Raw genomic sequence first — 25,437 nt, 5'->3', positions numbered from 1 at the left:
GTTTACGAGTTGCTTGATGCCCCTAAGCGAGGGATCATGAGACTCATGCGCGGTCATCATCGAGCTTGGTATGCAGCCAAGATACGTACCTCGGCTTATGACTCCATTTGCATATGCATTTAAAAATGCTATTACAGTATATTAAATTCTTGAAAATAGGAAAAATCCAAAAATGAGAAAACTCGAAGGGCTTTAGAGAAACTGAGAGATTTCAGTAATTACATATATGATTCATGTTATTCTGACTCTCAGCTCTCTTACACTTCTTTGAATTACAATTTTCATTTTTGATTTTTCCCTCTTTAAAATAGTCGAGTTTACAACTTTTTTGTCGAGGTTTTTTAAGTTTTCATTACTTTTTTTAAAACACTTTTTGAATGATCCCATTTGCAATGTGTTCCTTCAATGTTTTTAATTATCATTTTTTTGTACTTCCACATTCTTAAAATTTTTCGTGTTTATACATTTGTCTCTTATTTCAGATCTTATTGAGACGTTGTTCAATTTTTCTTATTTCCAAATTTGTTATCAATTTTAGTCCATGATTAATTAGTGATAACAAAGGATAAATGGTTCGGAACCTTACCATCTCGCTTCAATTACTCGAAGCAATGACGCTGCTCTCACCATTTTTCAATGTGCTGTAACGCAACAATGAATTGTGCGATTCTCAGCATATTCTGATGGCATCAAGAGGGCATTATTATCAATTGTATGAACTATGACTAATTCCATTTGGTCTTTTTTCGAATCGGTATGAAAAATTGAATTTTAATTGGTGTCAATGAACGGAGCTTATCATAAGGAGATACCTTGGTGAAATTTAAGCCTTCACTGGCCTTGGGATCCATTGAACTGTTTGTGATATATGACAGAATATGGGAATAACTTAGGAAAAATTGCGGACCCGACTGATTTTGTCCCGTATAACTACGAATAAATTTATTTTCATCACGCTGTGACTAAATTCCTAAAGTGCAAAAAAGTGTTTTTTGGCGAGTGGGAGGTTTATATCACGAGCCGAAGGCGAGTGATATAATCCCACGAGCTAAAAAACATTTTTTCACGAGTTACGAACAATATTTTTCATCACAATCTGGCGGAAATTGGACTTTTAAGCACGCAAAGCGTGCCGAAAAGATCACTTTTCGTCACAGCGTGATGAAAAATATTGTTCGTAACTCGTGAAAAAATGTTTTTTAGCTCGTGGGATTATATCACTCGCCTTCGGCTCGTGATATAAACCTCCCACTCGCCAAAAAACACTTTTTTGCACTCGTTACGAAATATACTATTTTTTCCTGTTTTCACATTTTTTAAAAATGTCAAGCATCCGTTTCACTTTATTCGCAACAGATCATGAATAAATGAATTTGATTGAAGATTGATTCATAGAAACCATGAACGATTTCCTCAAGCAACAAAAAAAAAACTACAACAATTTGGGAGCAAAGGATTGGCAGCTATGAATTTTATTCAGAGATTACTAACGAAACTAAACGAAGATTAATCAGAACTCCTGAGTTACGTATTTCTGAATTTTCACTGAGATCCTTGGTTTCAGTCATCTCCTCTGAGATAGTAAGTTTTAGTCAGTCCTCGTGAACTACTTGAGTTTCGAACGAAATCTTTAGGTACGTGGTTTTGGAAATGTTTTCTGAGCCACGTAGTTTCCTTTAGAAGCCATCGATATTTATTTACCCTCATACTAAAAATTGGAAACTTAGATTAGAGCGATTACAGGCTTCCCTTCGGAAGCAAAAGGAAAAGTGTAACAATGAAACCAGTAAATCGATCCTATTTTTAAAATTCGTTCATGATGTTAATCATTGGAGACATGCTAGATGTCGAATGAAGGGCCTACTTTCTACCGTGTCAACCAATATTTCCGCACGATAGGAATAACTCTCCCGGTCTGTAGATAACGTCAGTAATTAACGGTATAATTATTCAAATGTCGGTAGGAGACAGTCCTATACGTCAGTCGGTTATACTCAATGTTAACGAACAGCAAAGCCCAACGAATTCCATCGGAATGTTCATTTTCGCTCGTTGAAAAATGGAAATAAATTAATTGGAACATCTGTATCTACCAGATCTACTGAATTACAGTGAGAGAACGAATCAAGTGAAATTAATTCATTTCTCATAATGTGATTTTTTTTCAGTGAAAAAATAAAGGGATGACGAATTCATTTTCTCTCATTTGAGTGATTATTTTCTCAACGTTGAAAAGTGATTGATGGAACATATCCTCGGGGATCACTCTTCATTAGTGCGATCGAAATTACATTCGTCAGGTGTGCTCACACACATCACAACTGAAAATTTATTTTCCCACTCATTTCCAGTTTCTCACGCGCGTTGTTTGCCAACTAATGAGATTGGACGAGTGAAGAGAAGTGGAAAAATATAGGGAAAAAGAAAAAAGTTGAAAATGAATGAGAAAGGAGGAGACACTGTGAAAAAGTGCCTCCAGCACTCTCTTTCATTCTCTTGATGAAAAACGAGTTTGGGCGTGGATCTTTCGTGAATTCGAATTCTGACGAGTTTTGTGTCTCCACCGGTCTCCATTGTCACTTCAGTTGACCTCGGAGTATCGCGATAGGGTCGATAATCACATTTTTCTCCGAGAACGGTACCTTCTGCATAATTCATATGGGGGAAAACTTCCCCTTCATTTTTCGATTTTTTGTGAGAGGAGGGATGCGAGGGTGTCAGGTTTCGCGATCCAACAGGTCTAGAGAAAAAATGACGGTCATTAGACGTTAATTTTTCCCTTGCATTTCACACGAAGAGGTAAACGGCCTAATGTCATGTAAGACAATTTCTTTACTAGAAAAAAAATTATTTGAATCCAGTGAAGGGATCCGACTGTTTAAACAGTTAAATAAAACTGAATCATGTCGAAAATCGATTTGAAAAATATGCAAAACGGTATGGCGACTTAATTTAGGTTGGGTGCAATTTGAATGAAGTAGATTTTAAGAATCAATTACATTTGACTTGAATCAAGTATCAATTCGACATGGATCATGGGTCACTTTGATTTGGATCGAGCCACAATCACTTGAATATGGAAACCAGCATAGAGACTTGATTCGGATTGAGCCCAATTCCATTCAAGGAGATTTTGTAACTTGATTCAGGTCAGATCTAATTCGATTTAAGTGGATTTTGCGACTACATTCATATCGAATCTGACATAATCATATAACTGTGACGATGTGATTTAGGTTGGGTATAACTTGAATTAAGTAGATTTTACGAATCAATTACATTTGACTTCAATCAAGTATCAATTCGATATGGATCATGTGTCACATTGACTTGCATTGAGCCACAATTACTTAAATATAGAAACCAGCACACAGATTTTATTCAGGTCGAGTCCAATTCGATTCAAGTAGATTTTTCAACTTGAGACAGGTCAGATCCAATTCTATTTAAGGAGATTTGGCGACTGGATTCATGTCGAATCTTATATAATCAAGGAAATGTGACGATGTGATTTAGATCGTCCCCGACTTGATTTAAGTAGATGTTATGACTTGGTTCAGGAAGATTTCTACTTGATTCAATTAGATACTACGATTCGAGTCAGTTCGACTTGAATCAAGTCACTATCTCTTAAATATGCAAACCTGCATGGCGATTTGATGCCGGCTTGAATTCACTAAAATGATGTGAAATGATGAATAATCTCTCCATATTATAAAAATCCAAATCGATTTCTGGTGATAAAAATTTGGTATTCAAAATTAAGACTCCTCATATAAGGGTCACAAGGGTCAAGATAAGGGTGACGAGGGTCCAAGTAATGGTCATGAGGGTTAGAATAAAGGCCACGAGGCTCAGAATCAGGGTCAGAAGGGTCAGAATAAAGGTCACGAGGGTCGGATTAAGGCTCACTTGAGTCAGATTAAGGGTCACGAGGATCAAATTAAGGTTCACAAGGTTAGATTAAGGGTCACAAGGGTTAAAATAAGGATTATGGGGGCCATAGCTGGGTCATATGGGGGTCAGCTAGCGGAACGAGAGGGGCGCCCTAGTGTACTAAAAAACACATGTGCAAAATGATCATTCGGAAGCTTATTGCTAATTTATTAGCACAAAACTATACTATATCAACATGAAAACAATTCCCCACTTGTTTTTATTATATGAAGAAAAAAGTCCGTTAATTTCGCTACTCACATCAGAAAAATCACATTCCTGTCTCGTTGACACACTTTCATCATTTTTTTGTGAGAATAGTAATTTTAAAAATCCAGTGAAACGAATCGGATATCGATCTTCAGTGGTGCAGCATTCGAGCCCATGTTTAGCTCCCCCCGGGTATTCTCCAATGACCCCGCTACACTCATATTGGCCTATGTCGCTCTTTAGGAATCCACAGCCAATTGAAGAACCGAGATTATATTGACCGTAGAGTGAGAGAAGTTACAATAATGCGGATAAAAAACGGAGCAGAGTCGCACAAAAAACTTTGCGGACAAATTTTTGTTCTGCTTTTTCAGTAGTACACGATGAAATATGTTTCGACGGGGTTTGTGATCTCCGCGGCCTTCTATGAGTCCCGGAGGAAGGGTGAAAAGTCCAGAAGTTTGAGGTTGGTTGGTTCTTCTGAGTTCATTCCGTTAAAAGCTGCAGTTTTTTGCGCAATGGATTCGCATAATTTTTTTTAAACAATTCATTACTGAACAAGATGCGCGTGCTTTGAGGAATTTCAAAATACCCTGTGTTTTCAATTTGTCTCAACATATTTCGTTACGAAAAAACTCCCGGAAACTTTCATGTTTATTGATATAATTATTCTAGCTTTGTACGAATAACATTGAGTTCCATAGGGAATATCTCGCAGTTCTAAAATGCATTTACGACAGATATTCTCATGGAAAATTATTCACTATTGCGCACCAAATAGAGATGAATCGAAGGTATTTCCTCTCACCCATTCATCCGCCACTGGAAATGTACTTTTTCCCGGAATTTCTATCGGAAATTTCTCTCACAATTCAATTCACCAATTTCCATTCCCAAGCGAACACTCTAAACCACCCCAGTGATTTCATTTTCCAGAACAAAAAACTCTGTAATCACAACCGTGTAAAGAAGAATTTTTCGTTCTTTATTATTCCATTGAAGTTCGTTGGCACTTTCAACATTGGAAAAAATAATAAGGCCACCGAGAGTGCTCTCATGGAACAATAACTAAAGTTCTAGAAAAAGAAATGGTGGGTGGGAATATGAAACATCATATTTGAAGAAACCATCAAAAAGTTCACTTTCAGACAAATTCATTAAAAATTCGAAATTTTCAACAATCATCATAAACTAGGGGGCTAGGCCCCCTGCTCATTTCGCTCGCCACCACCCATATGACCCACATGTGACCCCCATATGATCCCTATATGACCGTCATGAACATTATTCTGACCCTTGTGACCCTTAATTTTGGCGTCTTAATTTCGAGTACCAAATTTTCATCACCAGAAGTCAATTTGGATTTTGATAATATAGAGAGAAATCAAATCAACAAAGATGGGTATCGTAATCCTTTTTTAACTTCACATAATGGTATTAAAACAAACATTTTTAGCTGTGATTGAATTCGTTTGAAATATGATGTTCGAAGATATTCCCGGAATTCTAATTTTTTTTAAATACAAAATTTTTTTAAAGTTTTAAATAAATCAAAATAACTATTACTGCTATCGCCTCATCTTCGAACTTGCTCAAAAGGTACACAAATTGTTTAAGCCATCATACAATCAATTTAGAACATTTTTTTTAGTTATCATGGCATAACCGATTTTCGAAAAAATTCGGAAATTAAACAAACTAATTCATGAATTTTATTTTAAGGAACGGCGATCGATAGGGCTCAACAATTTCTACATTTAAAGAAAAAAGATTCAATTCCTTGCAGTCATTAGTGAGCCATTAAAGAAGAACTTTGTTGGATACATACACACACACACGTACGGATGAGGTCTAAAAATTGCATTTTCGGACATTTTGGATCATATGGGCTCTATATAATATAAAAAATCCAGAACTTGAATTTGAACGACTATAAAACTTCCATTTAGAAGCACGAAATTCTAGATATAGTGTAAACTACATGAATTTATAAGAAGGACATTATTTCTAGTCTTGAAAACGCTTAAAAGTCCTTCGGAGTAAGAGAATTTTATCCTGTATATTATATTGTAAAATACGAGATTTTTAAAAAATCATTTTACGAGATTTTTGATAAGAATAAATGTTTATTACAAGAATTTTGGGGCGAAATAAATAATAAAAAGAAATCCAAAAAGGATTGACGCGTTCGCGGATTAGAAAACAAGATAAAAGAATAACGGGAAAGAAAGAGACGATCATACATGAAGGTGGTTGAGAGGGAGGGAAAGGGCAAATACGTAAGAATATTCTTGAATTTTGGATTTTTGCTTAAATCGGTTGTCCGACTATAACTCAAAATAAAATAGTCGGAATTCATTGAATGATGGCTTAAAAACCATCTTTGGAAATCTCCTCGACCGAGTTCGAAGATGAAGGCGATATCTGTTGTTTTGATTTTTAGAATAATTTAAAAAAATTTAGTATTTCATGAAAATTACAATTCCGAAGATATCTTTGGATATCATGAATTAAATTGAATGCTCTGAATTCATTCAATGATAGCTGAAAATATTAGTTTCAAAGCCACTCTGTCGAAGTTGACAGATCGTTACGATACCTGCATTCGTAAGAAAACTTTTTTCTCTCAGTCTGAGAACGAAATTATCTATTGGAAGATTTTACGATTTTTAAAAATGACAAGAGAATATTTTCTTGTGTCAAGTAAACCTTTTTGTCAAAAGTAGTTTTTTCCGTCAGTGTAGAGACGAGGGATTAAAATTTATCATCACTCGATTGGAACGTCGAAATTTTTTAAATAAAGATTTAAGTAACACATTACTTTGTCAAGTAACAGATTAATCCATTGTTGTCTGCAAGTAATAGATTACATCGCTGGTGTGGATGAACGTCTACATAATAAAATTATTTTCAGGCTAGTTGATAACTTAATGATGGAGCTTTTTGATTGAAGAGAGGGAATGAAAGGTAAATAAGGGAGAGTGTTCTCGACACGTCGAGCCATGGCAAGCGAAATATTCTATGTCATTAGTTTGAGGTTTGGTATGGAGAGAGATATAAAACAAGGATAAATTGTGGGAGTGGAATGAAGGATCCTGTTTTCGGAGCTTTCACTGTTTTTAGTTATTATGTCATCTTCTCGTACAAAAAAAATGAGTTCTCGAGCTAATAAATTCTTACTTCATCGAGAAATCTTTCGTTCAAATAATTAAGATACCACGGAATTCTCGTCTGATGTTATTTATAGCCAGGAGATGATGTATCTTCTCAAAAAAATTGGAAAAAAAATCATTGGAAATTCAATTCTCAGGAACGGATGTGGTTCGGTTTATCAAAAGTGGTGAAATCGACTGAAAGCTACTACCAAGTACTGACAACTGGAAGCTGGAACTCAAAAAAACAAAAAAAATCGAATAAAAGATGAAAATGGTGAATATAACAATCATAACAATCCTCATTTATATTAAAGTTTTGGATTTTTTGTGTTATTACCCCTGACGTCAAACCAAAGGAAGGGGCATATGCTTTTGACACTCGGTAACCCAACTCTGCAACGTCGTTGTTCAGACGAAATTACAGCAGTGGGTAAGTTCTTTGCTTCACATACGAAAGGTTCTGAGTTCAAATCCCGGCCGGGTAGAATTGTGCGATCTAACCATTTAAAGTCTTGATCATCATCGCAGTATACCCTAACCGGGTCGAAGCGATGTAAAATAATGATAAAAAAAATTATGTTAGAATGGGAAAAAAAATGCAAATTAAAACATTGTAAATCCCTGACGGAAACATTTTCAATGGACTTATTTTATCGCTCAGTATGATCCAAAAAAATATATATCAAAAATATATATCAAAAATTCAAAAAAGTCCGAAAATCCAATTTTTAGACCTCGTGCGCACGTGTGTTTATATATGTATGTTCGCTAATGAATTGAATCTTGTTTTTTCAAATGTAGGTATTGTTGAGCCCTATCTATGGATATTAATTAAAATTTAATCCACATATAATATTTTTTAATTTTTTGCTTAATCGGTTGTCTGACCATAACTCAAAATAAAATGGTCTGAAGTCATTGAATGATGGCTTAAAAAGCCTCTTTGGATGTCTTCTCGACCGAGTTCGAAGACGAAGGCGATATCTGTAATCGTTGTTTTGATTTTTAGAACATTTTTAAAAAAATGTGTATTCTATGAAAATTACAATTCCGAAGATAACCTTGGATATAATGCCCTGAAGTCATTCAATCATAGCTGAAAATATTAGTTTCAAAGTTACTCTATCGAAGTTAAAATGATCGTAACTCTACCTATATTCGTTGATTTGAATTTTATGATGATTTTTGTAAATTTAGAATTTTTCGTAAATTGCTCTAGAAGTGAACTTTCTGATGGTTCCTGCAAATATGATGGTTCAAATTAATTCCATAATATAGATAGCATCATTCTTCCGATGGATTTATAACAGAATGTCGGAAATTATTCTCATAGCATTCAAAAGATGGATGAAAATGAGAGACTCGGTCATGAATCTGACAGGCTCTCGATATATTTCACTTGTTCAATAATTTTCGAGTTATTTCAATAGGAAGTGATAATCAAAATGCAATAGCAAAGGTGAACATGAAAAACTATGTATATCTCTTTATTACCTTTGAGAACTAAAAATCTGTTCATCTAACTTCATTCGTTGCGTCCATATTCCTGAAATTCTCTCTGAAGCCATGAAGGCACAAGTTAAATATTTCAAATTCCGTCCTTTGAATTTTTCAATAGCAATTCACTAAAATTACGCTAAATAATCCGCTTGAAATAAACGGATTATTAATAAATTACGGGAATAATTCAAACTTTGATACACAAGTGGCATCTCATTACAGACCACGCTTCATTTATGTACAATGATAATGTAAATATTTCTATTATACATGTTTCTATTCACGAAAATATTTACTTGTACCGGGCAGGTGAATTGCCGTTTCTCAAACGGAAACTCAACTGAGTATAATTAAAACTCCACCATAATTTTAATTAAAAACTATGGGTGCTTCATTTCAATTTACCTCTCCACGATCAATCGCCATTATACACACACCATAACCTAAACATAAATTATGACTTGATAAACGTAATTTACGCTTCACGTCAATATTCGTCAATATAATATCAATATAACGTCAATAGTCGGGTCGTACTCAATTCAAGTAGATTTAGCAACTCGATTCGATTCGGATCCAACTTGATTCAGGTAGATTCGGCGATAAGATTCCGGTCAGATACGATGTGGTTCAAGTACATTAAGCGATTTGATTCATGTCGGGTCCGAAGTGATTCAAGTTCTCCGAATTCATTTACATCGGGCCCGACTTGATTCAATTCGACTCCAGTCAAGTATCAGGTAGATTCTGCGACTCGATTCAATTCGACTTAGATCATGTATAAATTAAACTTCAACCCGAATAGAAATTTCGTTGGGCCGAAGCGAGGCTCCGATTATGTTCACATGACGAGTTGGTCATGCGATCATTAGTTGACGCCAATGAGTCTATGATCAGGAGCGTGACGCAGTTAGCTAATGATGGAATCATTAGACTCACTTAACCACAGCCCAATGAAATTCTCTGAAATTAAGAAAAAATAAATTAATTGATTAGCATTAAGTAATTATAGATCGGCGGATGGATGAAAAATAATTAGTTAATTGAATGAATAGGTTGGAAAAAAAATTGACTCCGGCGAGATTTGAACCCTGTCCCTTTGGATCACGTTCCTTAGACTTTATCCACTCGGCCACTGTATCCACTCAGTTCGTTTCGTCCTTATAAATCATCGTTCGTAAATTAGATATTATTTATTGATAATCCATTATCAATATTGAAGATTATTAATATCGAGATGTTTTCTCAATAAACCAATTAATTTGCCAACCAATTAATCTCTCCCCCCCCTCTTGCTTGGTCAAACTCTTCTAAGTGCCATCGGGTAACCCCGATCATGTAATGATGATGCCCTGATCGGGACCGCCATTTCGGACTTAAAAAATTGATTAACCTTTCATCGTCAGGTACAAATGACGATGACCTCATTATATTGCCTGAACAGATAATCGCCACCAAATTTTAGTTCTTTCAAGTGGTTGAGTGAGCCCGATGATGTTCTGATGATGTACTGATGTTCTGACTGGGAAATGATGAGGTCCTGATTAGCCAGCTCGCACGAAATCCAATTCTTTTCGGGTCCTTGAGTGAACCCGATGATGCCCTGATGATGTATTCATCATGCAACAATGACGTTGGTTTCAACCGACATAACCCTAATGAGGACCTCATGAGTTGTTGGTGATACCGGACGAAATTCCTACTCTGGAATCAAGTGTTAATGTGACTTGGATCAATGTGCCTTAGACCAATGTGACTTGATTCAAGCACATTCAGCAACTCGATCTATGTATATTGGGTACGAACTGATTCAAGTAAATTCTGAAACTTTATCGAGATCGCGCCCGACGTGATTCGATTCAACTTCCATCAAGTATCAAATAGATTCTACGACTCGATTTAATTTGACTCGGTTCATGTATCAATTAAACTTCAATTAAGTATTAATACGACTTGGATCAATGTGACTTGGAACAATGTGACATCATTCGAGCAGATTCTGCAACTTGATTCATATCGAGTACGACTTGATTCAAGTAAATTCTGCGACTCAAATCAAGTATCAATTCAATTTCAATCAAGTATCAATAGGACTTGGATCAAGTCGTACTCTGCCCAGTACCTGAAACAGGTAATTTTTTTTGCGAAAATAAAATCGTTGGTTTGATTCGAGTCAAGTAGGTCACGACATGAGGTGTTTCTTCCTCAAATAATCCACTTTTCTACTCACAAGAAGCTCGAAATCTGGATTGATGGAAGCACTATGCACTGCTGTATAATTTTTGTAAGATCAATATGATTGCTCTTAGGATATCTTTGTATCTCAGGACATTGAATGAAAGCTATTCTATTTTATTCTACTTGAAATAGATAGAAAATTTGCTAAAATCTCGTCGAGAATTATATCAGTCATTATTTCATGTTGTTTTGTCATTACGGGCCAATGAGTTGATCAATGGTCAATATAAAAAAGAAGAAATAGCGAACTGAAAAAAAGCAACAGCGAGTTGAATTCCTCAAGTGATCGTATCCCGTGAATCCTAATCAACCGTAAAGTCGCATAATCTCTTGACTGTGGTAACAATTCAACGATAATGATCATGTTGATCGATTAATTTACCTTTATTGTCGTCGAGTGAGGTTCGTGTGGTTCGCAGGCGTGTCCCGAACTTTCGCTGTGCGGCAGCATAGCTCATATTGTACGTAACACGATCGATCGGTTACGCCTGTTTGAGATGCATCGCTTGAATTTCAGGTAGAGATGCCAGACGATGCATGAATTTCCACTATAAAATGTAGCTAAAACCGATACGATGCTGTAGATGGGAAAGAGCATTATGTACTGCCATCAGAAGCTCAATTTCGCTCTATTTTCAAACTGATATATCAAAGTTGAAGTATACGAAGCAATAAAAATCCTCCAATTTCTATTTGTCAGCTGTAATACCCAGATAGTTTCGATATTATCGATTATTTATGGAGATGGTTTCTGATAGGTTCATTCATGGAGACATTTTTTTTCATACAGAACTCGACAGGATTCAAACTCGATGGATGATTACAAATATGCTTCGTTTGATTTGAGAATGATTTCGTCCGGATTTGCGGCCAAAACCCAGAAAGTAATGATTCGAGTAGTTGTCAATTTGATTTTCAAAGATTTTCTACCTATTTCTAGTAATGTGACTGTGATCCGATCAATCTGGATTTCGGGCTTTGTGCCCGAACAAATAAATTATGTGAAGAAGAGATGTCTCAAGTCGTTACCTAATTGATTTGAGTCAAACTAACAGATTCACGCCGAAAAATCAACATTTTTAAGGTAGTAGATAGCGATTTAATCTAGGTTGACTGGATACTTCATCCAGGTCGAATACTTGACTTGAATCATATAGCAGAATTTTTTGTAGCAAGGCAGACCCGAGCTAAGTCAAGCCAATATGCTCATTTCCATATTATTATTTGGAATTGGAGTGAACCCCAGAATCCACTTGAATTCAATGAAACTCCATCGGAATCAAGTTAAACTCAATCTGAGTTTAATCGAAAAATCCGACTTATTTCTGACATGATTAGATTCATGGAGTAATCTTGGTCTACATACCCATGTGATAGCGAATTGGACCAAGTCGCTATCGAATTTAATTAAGTTGTAACAGCTGCATGAATCAAGTCGGACCCAATATGAAATAAATCACAGAATTCACCTGAATTGAGTCGCACTGAACCTGAATCGAATCGTCGAATCTATCTGAATCAAGTTGAATTTTATCTAAATTAAATCGCAGAATCTACTTAAATGCTGTGAAACTCGAGCTGAATCAGGTCGGACCCGATTTGAGTGAAGCCGCTATGATGGTTCGCCCATTTTGGAGTGAGACTTCATTCAAACCATCAATCACAGGATGTAATAAGTCGGATCCCTCGATTCAGTTCCCGAAGGTTTTTTGTGGAGCTAATTGGTATTAAATATTTCCGACTGTCCATGACGACATCGATAAAAAAACTAAATGATACCCGTCGCTCCCCTCAACGCAATGATTCTATTGGTCCAACCCCTTAGGGAAGAATAATAATCATTTTCTGATAACGATAGCTGATAAAAAGTAAGGGTGGGAATGGCCACGGAAAAGGGTAGAGATCAAAAGAATCCCACGGGGAAAGCGGGGAATTTCCGATGGGAAAATGATATTGAAAAATTAATGTTGCTCCATAAATTACTGACATGACATTTTTCTGCAACCTATGTGATGTCAATAAAAGTTTTTCTATTTTGTTCCTGAAAATTGGATTAGCCTGCAATCAGCCGAAAATAGGATTTATATCTGATGTACGAGGGCGTGAGTGTGGCAGCGGCTGATGGTTGTATAGGTGAAATAGAGTCAGTACAGCTGTGGCGATTGTGCAGATCGGTCAATAGTAACTTTATAGTGAATCTCAGCAGTATTAATCTCTCTCAATTTCTCGTGTTCTCTGACGAACCCTTACAAAAAACAGTGATGAAGTGGTGAGACTCAACAATTCAATCTTCAACATTTCGTTAAATACATAATTATCACAATAACGGATGATTCTTCATATTCACATGCTAAAAGAGTCAAAACTTTCTTTGAATTGTCTTTTATTGTCTGATCTTCAAAATAGTCTTCTGATAGTTCCTCCTGAAACCACAAGTTTCCGAAATAGATCATCGATTAATAATTTTTTTCAACATATTTCACTAATTCGGCGCTGAAAAACTGATGGTTATCTGAACTCCCCATGAACTCATCCTATTTGAAACTCAATATTCAACGATGGGAAATGCCGATAAAAAATTGATGATAAATTTTGCCAAATAAACGCTGATGTAACAAGAGCCGAAGCTTCGAGGTCTCTCCCCGAAGCCTTAGCAATTCCGCGTTATCACGAATAATATAAAATGCAATGCCAGCTCTAATATCTCACGTTCGCGGCAATTCTATGCTCAATTTTTCGCTGGAAAATTCACGGTGACAACAGCAAACCATATCCAACAAAGGTCGAATTGATGAAAACATTTCACGAAAATTTCATTATTCGTTAGCAATTCCTCGTTGATTCAATTTTCTAGGAATTTTTGTAAATGAAAGAAGTTGGGGTATCCATTTAGTAGATATTGTGAGGATAGCGTCGCATCTATTTATAAGTATACTGTAAAATCATTAGATTTTGTTATTTATAATATTTTATGAGATTTAAAAATTGTGAGAGTGAATTCGGCAGTTTGTTGTGATCAGGTTCGTGTCTTGTTAGAGATTGTAGCGTGAGGCCCAGGCTTTGACAAGTGAGAATCACCTGTACCGGCATCGTCTTCTAGTTTTTCTTTTTTTTATTGAAAAGCAAATGTTTACACTCAAAAAAGAAAAGAACTCATTCAAGTCAAAGTTGACTTGATTCTAGTCGGTTTCCAATCTAATGGATTGGCGGCGCCTCGGTCTCCATTAATCTGAATTCCGGACTTGATATGAGTAGAAAAGTGAATTATTGCAAGAAAAAACGTCTCAAGTCGACATGGACTTGATTCAGGCCGAATAAACGGATCGATTCAAGTGGATATGGAATTGATTCAAACTGAAGAAACGGTTTGATTCACGCGGAACAAACGGATTCGGCTTGAATCAAGTCGAAGCATCGACTTGAATGAAATCGAAGTATCGTTTTGAATTAAGTCAAAGTATCGTCTTGAATCAAGTAAAAAAATTAATATGCCAGGATGCATATCTTCGAGTGCGATTTGATTCACGTCATCAATCATGGCATGAATTAAATCGATTCCCCAATGATACAGGTCGACTTGATTCAAATTGATTTTTCGACTTGATTCAGGATGATGTTAGGTATGACTCAATAGAGAGGAACGCGAATATCGGTGTCAGTAAGCCTTCATGAGGATGTTAAGATCAATGATAAATGTGGTAACGCCTGGTAGCTAAAATTGTTAGCGACGAGATGGTGATCCGAAAGTTACGGGTTCAGTGGCCGTTTAAGCATCACCTGTTTTTTCCTTAAATGAACTATTTTAGCGTGTAAGCTACGTTGCACCAGTGATCTTCTCTATCAAAGAAAAAAATTCAATAATTTTCAATGCCAGCGATAATTCAGTGCAGACACTATAAGTTGCTGACGATAGAAAAATATCGATAGTGAGTTACCATAATAATATTCAAAATAATAAAAATAAAAAATTTATTCATAATATTTAGATAAACAGACCTAACACGAATATTGGCGACAGTAAGTCTTCATGAGGATGATAAAATCAATGGTAAATGTGGTAACTCCTGGTGGCTCAAATGAATGAGAAACGTGCTAGTAATTGGAAAAAGTTGTGGGTTCCATTTCCATCCCATTACCAATTTGCACTTCGCACCGCGCACTAACATCAGTCATCTTCTCTATTGAAAAAATTCTAATAATTAAAATTTTCGTCGGCAATCTCGTGCGGACTTTATTACTCGCTCAACACAAAAAAGTGTTGTTGCAAATTATTCATAAATAAACGAAAACAACTCAATATAAATTAATTTGTCATTCATAAAATCATAATTAAAAAAGTCCACTCTACCACCAGCCAATTCCTTCTTAATTGTTCTCGAATGTTGACGAAAAATAAAAAACCTCATTTGAAAAGAAAAATTCTCCACATTTCGCTGGTATCATCTCCAAAGGAGTATATCCGCGCATCCACGAGAGTTTCACCGACAAACTACATAGCTATTGTCCCTGGAAAATGCGCGCAGGCGCGGGATAAAGGGTGGAAAAGCGGGCGGGCAGCTCACTACGCCCGGGACGACACGGGACGTGGGTTTCATCGGAGTCTGGGAGTTGTGAAACAGGATACGGAGAGAGAGAATTGGCCCCCCCCCAGTAATCCCACACGAACAGTCCAGTGTCCAGTTGTTGACGATCAATTAACCAACAAAAATTTAGGGGTTGATAAATTTTTTTCTCGTTGAACCGACGCATTGAATTTTTCTTTTTTCGTTCGACACGAGGGTAGAGACGACGGCGACACGCCTGGACCGCTCGGTTGCTTCGAGTTATCGACCACGTTTGGCAGAGCCGATGGAAGCTGCGTCGAAACGGCACGCCGGATGAGAGAAAAACACCTGACTCGGAAAATTAAAAAGCTAATAGATAATTTGTCAGTGGAATTGCCGAATTGAACCCAAAAAAATTCTGGAGTCAAATAAATTGGAGACGTTTGAACATACCTGTGCCTCGACTCCGAGACTCAAGAGGTGCTTTTATGGCGGGAAATTCAAACTGAGTAAAGTGGTTTTTAGTGGGTAAACCCGTCGAAGTGATATTATTAGTTCATTTGTTCGATTTTTCTCGACCTCCACTGATTCAACTGGTGAAGTATCGCCACAAATTATTATCCATTAAATAATTTGGGTGTAGACAAGTGAATGAGATACTTAATGCAACGATGCAGAAGATTAGGTTGAAGCTTTGAATAATTCGGGAGAACTCTGACCCTCCCACGAGAAGTGAAAGCTGAATTCAGAGTTGAATAAAATTTTTGTTGAAGTTTTTCGACTCTCTCGGGCTGGGAAAAAGCTCTTCGGTGTGTGTGTGGTTTTTTTCTGTGGAGGATTCGTGACCGCAAACTTTAATCATGACTGAAGCTAAGTCACCGAAAAACTGCCCATCACCGGGCCAACTCGAGGCCGGTATGTTTGTCAAACATTTTATGTACATGTAGATGATTTTTTTTTTGGGAGGGGGGTGGGGAAGTGGAACGGGTGAGTACTGACCCTTCTAACTTCCGGTCCACACCCCCTTATCCTGTAGTAGATTAAGTGAGGCGCCGTCGATGGTGGGCTTGGCGGAGATTCGTGGCACTGGGTCACCCTGGTGGTTACCAAAATTTGCATTTGAACGAGTTTTTTCGGGATTCGAGAATTTCATGGCAATTTTTACCTGAGACAAACATTTTTCGGAGAATTTTTGGAGACTTCCGTAGCTTTTCACCGGCTTTTTATTCATATGGATCCTATTCAGATGTAAAACAATGATCAAGTTTAATTTCAATGGAGAGTCCGATAATGCATCTAGTACATATGCGATATAGCGATGAGCATACCATGATTAGGTATGTCTGACCGAACCTGATCAGGTTCAAAAATTATTATCCCATTCTAATAAGGTTTCATCAATTTTACTCCCACCCTGATTAGGCTCGCCCTTTTTTAAACATTTGTGGTCTGATTTGGATCCAGAAACATGATCGGGTCCTGAAAGGAGAACATCAGACCAGAAATGAGAGCTTTTTATTCAAGATCGATTCGGGTATTAACAAAACCAAGCTGCTGATATTTGGATCCGTCTCAGATCGAAACAGGATTTCATTCCTGATTTGAAACTGATTGGAAATCAAGTATGATCAATTAATCTGTCATTCCTCATTCGAATTTCTACTGAAGAAAGATCATTCAATATCAAAATGACTAAAAAAAATTATTTTAGTAGAATCAGATTGAGCGAATTTTGATGACATTCAGATCAGATTGGTTTTTTCTTAAAAATTCCTGATCTGATTTGGATCGTGGAAGCTGATCAAGTCCTGAAAGGAAAGAATCAGATCAGGAATGAGGGCTGTTTTTATTCAAGACACATTTGGGTATTGACAAGACCAGATGCTGGAATTTCAATCTGTTTTAGATTTAGACTTAAGCCTTATTTGAATTTTCATTCAACCAAGATCATTTCATGTAAAAATGACTGAACTTGAACACATTACGTTGAGTCAAAACAACCCTTCCCTGAACATTCTGGTTCCCGTTGAGATTCATAAACCTAATCGGGTACAGAAACAGATGGCACTTTTCGGATCCAAATAGGCGTTTCAGTGGCGATCAGAGATCGAAAGTTAGATATGACGGATCCGTTTTGGGTCCAAGCCTTAGTAAACGTACACTCAGGGAAGATAATTCAATATGATAATTATCAAACCTAAACATGTCACCCAGGTAGAAATATAGTTACTGTAGGCTGATCACGAATCACTGAATGAACCTGATCAGATTGGATAAACATTATCCCAGTCGAATCCAATTCTGGGCATTGTTATCCTATCCCAATCAGACTAGCCTATTCTCAATGATTCCTCCACTTGATATTCAGAAACCTAGTCAGATATTGGAAAAGGAGAATCCGATCAGAAATGAAATTCGCTTTGATCCAAAACGAATCTGGTCCTTAACAGGAAAAGATACTAGAATGAGAATCCCTTTCGGATCAAAACAGATGTTTCACTGGTGATCGCAGATTTAATCAAAAACTTAATATGATGGATCAATTGACTTGGCCTTTATTTGACTATCCAGTCTGAAAATTAATCCACTCTGTCAAAGTTAAAAGACCGTTACGATACCTATATTCGTGGGTTTGATTTTTATGATGTTTTTGTAAATTTAGAATTTTTCGTAAATTGCTCTGAAACGGAACGGTCTGATCGTGACTTCAAATATGGTGTTTTAAATTCATTCTATAATATTGATAGCATCATTCTTCCATTCGTTTCATAAAAGAACTTCAGATATTATTCTTATACCATTCAAAATTTTTGTTGATATTTCATCTTTCGGAAAATTTACTTCCACTGATTATTTGAATAAGAACAGAAAGGAAAAACGAAAATTGATTCAATTATCATTAAAACGACCTACTTCCACTTCATTCTCATTGAATGAATGGATTGTATATGTATACATTATTTCACATTCGAAATTTCATCGAGTTTAATAAAATGATATGTAGCGATGAATTATAGACTATAGAAGAAGATGATGTGCAAAATCACCATTCGGACGCATATTGCTAATATATTAACCAAAAAACCATACTATACTAACTTGTTCTCAATTAAATTCACTCGATTTCAAATAAAAAGTTGATGAGATAAATGAAGTTTATTATCATTAAAATTCACTGATGATCTACAGGTATTACTAGCATAATCAAATCTGTCGATACGCTACTCAGATATGAACGGAAACCAATCGATTTTCTTTTTTAGTTCCACTTTAAATTGTTAAAATATTATTTTTCCGGGCTGCTGCGATGGGGTTTTCGCCTTCGGCTCGGACGCCAACGCCACACGAGTAAAAAAAACCCATCGCAGCAGCCCGGGACAAGATTTTTTTGTAGTGATTTTCAAGTTTTCGAATTAGGGAAGTATGCAATACCAATTCCCAGACGAAAAATTGTGAGAAGCAGAACAGAAAAATATTTTAAAGTATAAGAGATGGAAAACACGAACATAATTCACGAAATGGTAATGAAAGAATTTTGTGTAAATGTAACTGATCTGTATACAATTCCCCAAAAACCAACGAAAAATCACCTAGTCTACAATTCACCTTTTCCCCTGGAAAATAAAATAGATACCATCCATAAAAATACCAGTGCACCATTACGAGCATTTATCCCTCTGGGACGTAGTGTCTCTCGGCGTTTTTTTCCTACCCTCTGTCGTGTCATTTGTACCAAGTACTCTTACATAATTCATTAACTTGAGCAATAGCTCTCTCAGCATTTTTTATCTTGTCCAGTATTTCCAATGAAATGACACATTTTTCATCGTATTAATGCTATCAGCATTGGAACATCCTGCAAATGGAAGAATTTCATCTACGTTTGCCCCTCATGATAAATGAAAAGTTTCGCTTTTGAAGTTGAGGGGAGAGGTAGATGTCCCACTAGCGAGCGTAGGACAAAATCGAATCATTTTATTTTACAGGATAAATATTTTGCGGGAATTATACTTTCTGTGGGGGGGGGGGGGGGTTGAGAGTTTTTTTACAACAACTTACCGAAAAATCTGAGAATAAGCAGGTTTCAGCAGCGATGATGTTTATACCACGTTCTAATGATTATTCTGCAATAGTATTAATAATTATGGTACTGATTACTAATTCGATTCAAGGAGATTCTGAGATTTGATTCGGGTTAAGTCCGATTAGATTCAAGAAGATTCTAAATACAACTTGATTCAGGTAGCGCCCGACTTGTTTCGTATAGATTTTGTGACTTGATTCAAGTAGGTTCTGAGATTCGACTCAGGTCATATCCGGCTTTATTTAAGTAGATTCGACAACTCAATTCAAGTAAATTTCAAGATTTGATTCAGATTAGGTCCCACTTGCTTTGCGTGAATTCGGCAATCTGACTCACATCGGGGCCGACTTGATTCAACTAGATTTTGCGACTTAATTCAGGTCAAGTTTAACTTGATTCAAGTAGATTCTGAGATTTAATTCCGGTTACGTTCAACTTGATGCAAGAAGATTCTAAACACAACTGGATTCAGGTCGCGCCTAACGTGTTTCAGGTAAATTTTGGCATTTGATTGAGGTAAATCCTGAGATTCGACTTAGGTCACATCCGGCTTTATTTAAGGAGATTCTATAACTTGATTCAAGTAAATTTCCAGATTGGATTCAGATAGGGTACAACTTGACTCAGGTAATTTCTATAACTAGACTCAGATCAGGTCCGACTTGATTAAAGGAGATTTTGCGACTTAATTCAGGTTAGGTTCAACTTGTTTCAAGTAGATTTTGCGATTTGACTCCGATTAGATTCGACTCGATTGAAGACTTTAGATACAAATTAATTCAAGTTATGTCCGGATTTGTTCTATGGAGATTTTACGACTTGACGTAGGTCCGGTTCTACTCCATTCAAGTAAATTCTATGACTCGATTCAGTTCGCCTTGGCTCCAATATCAATTTGACTTTGATCAATCATCAATCTGACTTCGATCAAATCACTATCTACTGGAACAGTTCGACTTTCGGGGGGGGGGGGGGGGGGAATTTTTGGTTCGATTTAAATCAAGGAAGTAACTAATTACGACGTTTCGTCTTCAAATAATCCACTTCGCTACTCACACTAAGCCCGATATATAAATTGATAAAGTCAGAGTCACACTACTTGTAATAGATGGAAAATCGACTAACATCAAGTTAAGGCCTATTTCAATCATTCTTTCTTCCTTGGATGCAGAATGTACTCCACTACACGCTCGAAACAAATTTCACTGAAAAACCTAGCGATTTCGATATAAAATTCCATCGCATTTTTATTGAACTTCTAATGAAAATTCTATTAGTTCTTGGTCGATTTTTTTTATCGTAAGAATCTAATAAAAATGATTTTATCGAAAAAATTAGTAGAATTACGTTTTTCTATAAAACTTTTTCTACTGAGATATTTTCCATAGGGATTCCCCTGATATGAATTTTACATATTTTCCACTCTACTTCCATTCTTTGTTCATTGAAATAATCAAACAAAAACGTCTAGAAAAGCTGAGGAATTTCTATAGAAAATACTTCAAAAGAATAACTGGTGGAAAAGTAGAAGTCTATTGATTTTCTCTATCAAACATTTTCCATTGAGCATTTCCATTTGAAAACAACGCGCAGATAAGCTACATAATTTTTCAATAGAATCGGGCAAAAACTCATAGAAAGTCTAACAGAAATTCAACAGAATTTTGCAATGGATGGGTCTTCCTATGAAATTTCTTCATACGTGTAGCCTACAGTTGCCTCATTTAATCAACAAAATAAATGTATCCTCCAAATGAATTTGAATTTTCGGAAATTAAAAGTTATTTAAATTTTAGAAAATTAATTTTCCCGAAAATCTAAAGTTAAACCTCGAGAAAAAAATCTAATAAACCCCTGCAGCAAGATTAACATCCAAAAGAAATAGAATGCGGAAAAAAATAATATGAAAAAAATACAAGTACAGACTCAAGAGTCGCAATATGCGGTAGGTTATATTGCCGAGGGCCAGAGGGGGAAAACCTAAACGTTGCAATTCCACGGGAGGTGCATAGATAGCTTACACAGGAGACTCCGACGTGTTTTCTACTCTCAACAATTTCGCTCTATTTTCTACACCCCTCATTTTTCCATGCACTATCTTTGCCTCTGCACTTTCCACTTGGGAATACACGTTGGACAGTACGAACTTACGTAAGTCGATTAACTCGCATCGATAGTACACTGTGCGAAAGGGCCATTTTATCTTTTTAACTCCCAAGCACGAAGCGTCGATAGAGGGGTTTTGTATCGTATGGCTGCTCCAAACGACCCTTCTTACCCCTCTCTCACTCTCTCTCTCTCTCTCTCTCTCTCTCTCTCTCTCACTCCTCACTTTTACCTTTTCCGACCTTTTTTTCTGCTCTCATGAACCCCTCGACAGTTACGTTTAACACAACGACAGTTGACCCCTGCAATTAAGGTGGTTTCCACACAGACTCGAGGGTCATGAGGATTACATCAGATTCTCAACTATTTCTTCTAGTCGCTATATTTTTTTATGTGGCGTTTATCTGGAAGTAAGAATGTCTCGATCGTGGGGAGCTATGTGGACAATTGAGAGGTGCTTTTCCATTTCAAAATGAAATATTTATCAATTTTCTAAAAATTTATCAATTGTTCAAAATTGCTATTTAAACTGTTCAAATTATAATGATTCCATAAGTCTGTCAACTTCAATTTTGTATCAAATTGTAACACTTGAATATTTTCTGAAGTTTCAAATCCACCATTGACTGCAACTTACTTCAGTTTTTCGCTCCGAAACTATCACTATCAATGGAAATTGCTTCAGGTTTACCTGACGTACGATCAGAACTTGATCCAATTTTTGCAAGCTTCGAGTGATTAGGTGATGTCTGATAAGAACCTGAACAAGATTTGATCTAATAAATTGGATTCCAAAAATTGCGAGAGAGTTTAGATCAAGTTATGGTCAGGTAGGCATGATCTCAGTCTGAGGTCAGGCTGCCTAAACCCAATTTGACCTGATTCGGATTTGATGCACTTGATTTCCATTTGAACGAAGTCAATTGAAGAAAAAATGATAAGGTTCGGAGTCGGTCCACCTGATCTTAATTTGAAAAAACGCTTTGCGAGAATCGAATTTTTAATATTAATTCTTACTTTATTTTTGTGATTAAAAGTATAACATCTGACACTTTGAGTCATTTACGATTTTTCATTCAAGAACCTAATTCTTTTCATATTCTCTATATAATACCTCCTAGAATCATGAGTTTCGTAACATCAGGAATTTTCTTCTGGAAAAGAGAAATTTTTTTTCCTCTATGTTACACGGCGAGAAGAAGTTTCTAGTTTCCAGTGAACATCTAGTAGTTCATAACTTTAGATTATTGTCCCTAAATGTAAGAGATATGTTCTCATTCTCCGTTACTTCTTCCATTTCATAGAAATCTTGGTTCTGAAATTCGGAATTTTTTCATTTTTCAAATAAAAGCATTGGGGGTCTTCAACCAAGAACATACTCTAATTAAGAACATTCTCATTCTCTTCCCTCTCTTTACCGTTTCTCAATATGAAAACTGTCGGATTCATATTTTTAATAGAATCCTCAGCAAAAAAAATTTCAAGTCTCAAGATTTCTCATTATTTGCGATCCACTCCGAGTTCGCAATTTTGTTTTTACGATCGTGCTTCCGAGCCGTCCCTATTCTCTTAATCATCTTCGTTCTCCTCTTGAACAGTCCACTAAAAGTTTTACAACTCCATAAATTCTGTACAGATTGAATGAAATTTTTTTCGGAATTCCGTTGGAGATGTCAGCGATTACCGCGCCAGCAGCCACGCCCTTTCTCGTATAACTCATCCTGAATGATTATTGGTAATGAGGTCTGGTGAGTTAGCAGAATTGACGGGAGCCAGGTTACACCCAACCATAATTTTTTGAAACGTTTTGGGCGAGGGAATTATCCATTATTAAAGCTGACATTGAGAATTGACGATGTTTTCTCAGGGTTGAACTCTGGTAATTTTCCAGTGGGGAGGACAACAAACAGAGGACCGAGCCTATCCGACAGAAGACACTTGACTGTTACTTTATGCGTTATTGGGGGATCGGATGCCTGTACCGCCCACCGGGAAATACCGCCCACCTGTATTTTTCAGGATTAACTGCGAAATTTTTATTTCTTTTCTTATTATGCAAATATTTGATAACAACAAGTAATTTCAACAGAAATTTTCCATTTTCTACAGTAGAAATATCGTTAAAAAATCCAAATCATTTCCTACCGAATTCTTAAAATATTTCGATCTCAGATTTTAAAATTTTTCAAATTTCCAGTTGGTCCATAATTGAATGGAGTGCGAAACATATATTCATTATACATTTCCACATCCATTGCGATCTTTTCAATCGCTGAAAAATATCTTCATCAGTTATTATTGACTGCTTTATCAGCCTCCGCTTTCGCGGGTAATTCCGCCCTATGTTTGTGGGTAATGCCGCTCAGGATTTCTATAGGACCGCTGGACTCTGCAGCTAGGCGGCGGTCGAGTGACTGCTCGATTGTTTCGGGTTGTCGGTGGCCACTGGAATACCTGGTAAATTCAGGATAATTTATTATTATTCACGTGAAATCTTTCTCAAAATGGAGCCAAAGAATGGAAACGAAGGATGAAAGTAGGAAAAATCATAGCAGTTGGTCTGCATTGCTCAAAAAAGTCATCAAAACAAGGTGGGCGGTATTAGACGCATGCTGGGCGGTATTATCCTCGAAGTTCGAGTCCATCGCTCACTGGTCGATGGGAATTGAATTATATAATTAAATAGGTTTAATGTTAATAAAAAATCTGTCCTCTTCAAATTTGTCCATATTTCCTGTGGATACGTATGTACACAGAGAGGAGAATATTTGAAAACATGAAGTGGGATCCATTCGGAAGCCTGGATTCCAAAAAACAGTGTGACATTATTTGTCGTCTGGTCACTCTCTGAATGTATCCACTTCAGTGACTGGGGTGACCCAGTCTGACCAATCCCTGGGCGTATCTCCTGACACTTTCATAGGAATGAGGAAGAAAATGTCTGACTACACCTGCCACATATCTCCTAATCTACTGATGCATCAATGGAGGAAATTGGGCATTCCACGCTATTTCAACGGCGACGAGAAAAATTTGTTTTTTTTTTAAACTGCATATATCACAGAAGGAGGACCAGAGATACTATTAACCAGAGATAGCCATATTCATCAATTATAATCGCCGTTAAATTATGATGTTGTCAATTGTTAACATAAATCTTAAAAAAAAATTTAAATATTAAAATAACCATCAATTTGTATATTCAAATTTTAAATTATTTTATTATCAATATTTTAGGTTGGAAGATTGACCATTATTTGGATAATCGAAAATCAAGTACCTAAAATTTAAAATTAACTTGTTAATCCAAAATTTATATTTCAATATTAAAACATTTTATTCACCATTAATCGAAAAAATATAGTTATTAAATTTTATAATATTTTCAATTTCGATAAGTATAGTTAAACTTTGTTCAATATAAGTAGGTAATCCTTTTTAATATTGTCGAAATCTTATATTGTTGTCCATCCATGTTATTAACAGCCCAATTCTTTTTGATGTTTTTGTTTCCGAATGGAAGCCTTGTATTTGAGCGATTTTTCGATTTTCTAATTTTGATGGTAAATGGCCTAGAATGTTATAAAACGTGAAGAAATGATGTTTTTAGGATAATGTTTGTATATATATATATATATATATATATATATATATATATATATAT

General features: G+C 36.1%; 1 protein-coding gene across 3 annotated transcripts in view; it reads left to right on the top strand.

The window, feature by feature from the left end:
• Nucleotides 1-25,437, top strand: part of LOC107042837 (solute carrier family 12 member 4) — a 288,759-nt gene that overhangs the window by 174,691 nt on the left and 88,631 nt on the right. Inside the window, exon 1 of one of the 3 annotated variants that reach the window (XM_015264038.1) lies at nucleotides 16,430-16,498. The exons of the other annotated variants lie outside the window; for them this stretch is intronic. Coding sequence (XP_015119524.1) covers nucleotides 16,444-16,498 — 55 coding nt within the window. The 5' untranslated portion in view covers nucleotides 16,430-16,443. Of the gene's footprint in view, nucleotides 1-16,429; nucleotides 16,499-25,437 lie in introns of those variants that run through there. 3 annotated transcript variants of the gene reach the window in all.

Source organism: Diachasma alloeum, unplaced genomic scaffold (genome assembly GCF_001412515.2).
Source record: "Diachasma alloeum isolate Michigan unplaced genomic scaffold, Dall2.0 Dall_scaffold_00528, whole genome shotgun sequence".
NCBI lineage: Eukaryota > Metazoa > Arthropoda > Insecta > Hymenoptera > Braconidae > Diachasma > Diachasma alloeum.
The sequence above is the reverse complement of the archived record's forward strand: the minus strand, read 5'-3'. Positions and strand labels throughout refer to the sequence as shown.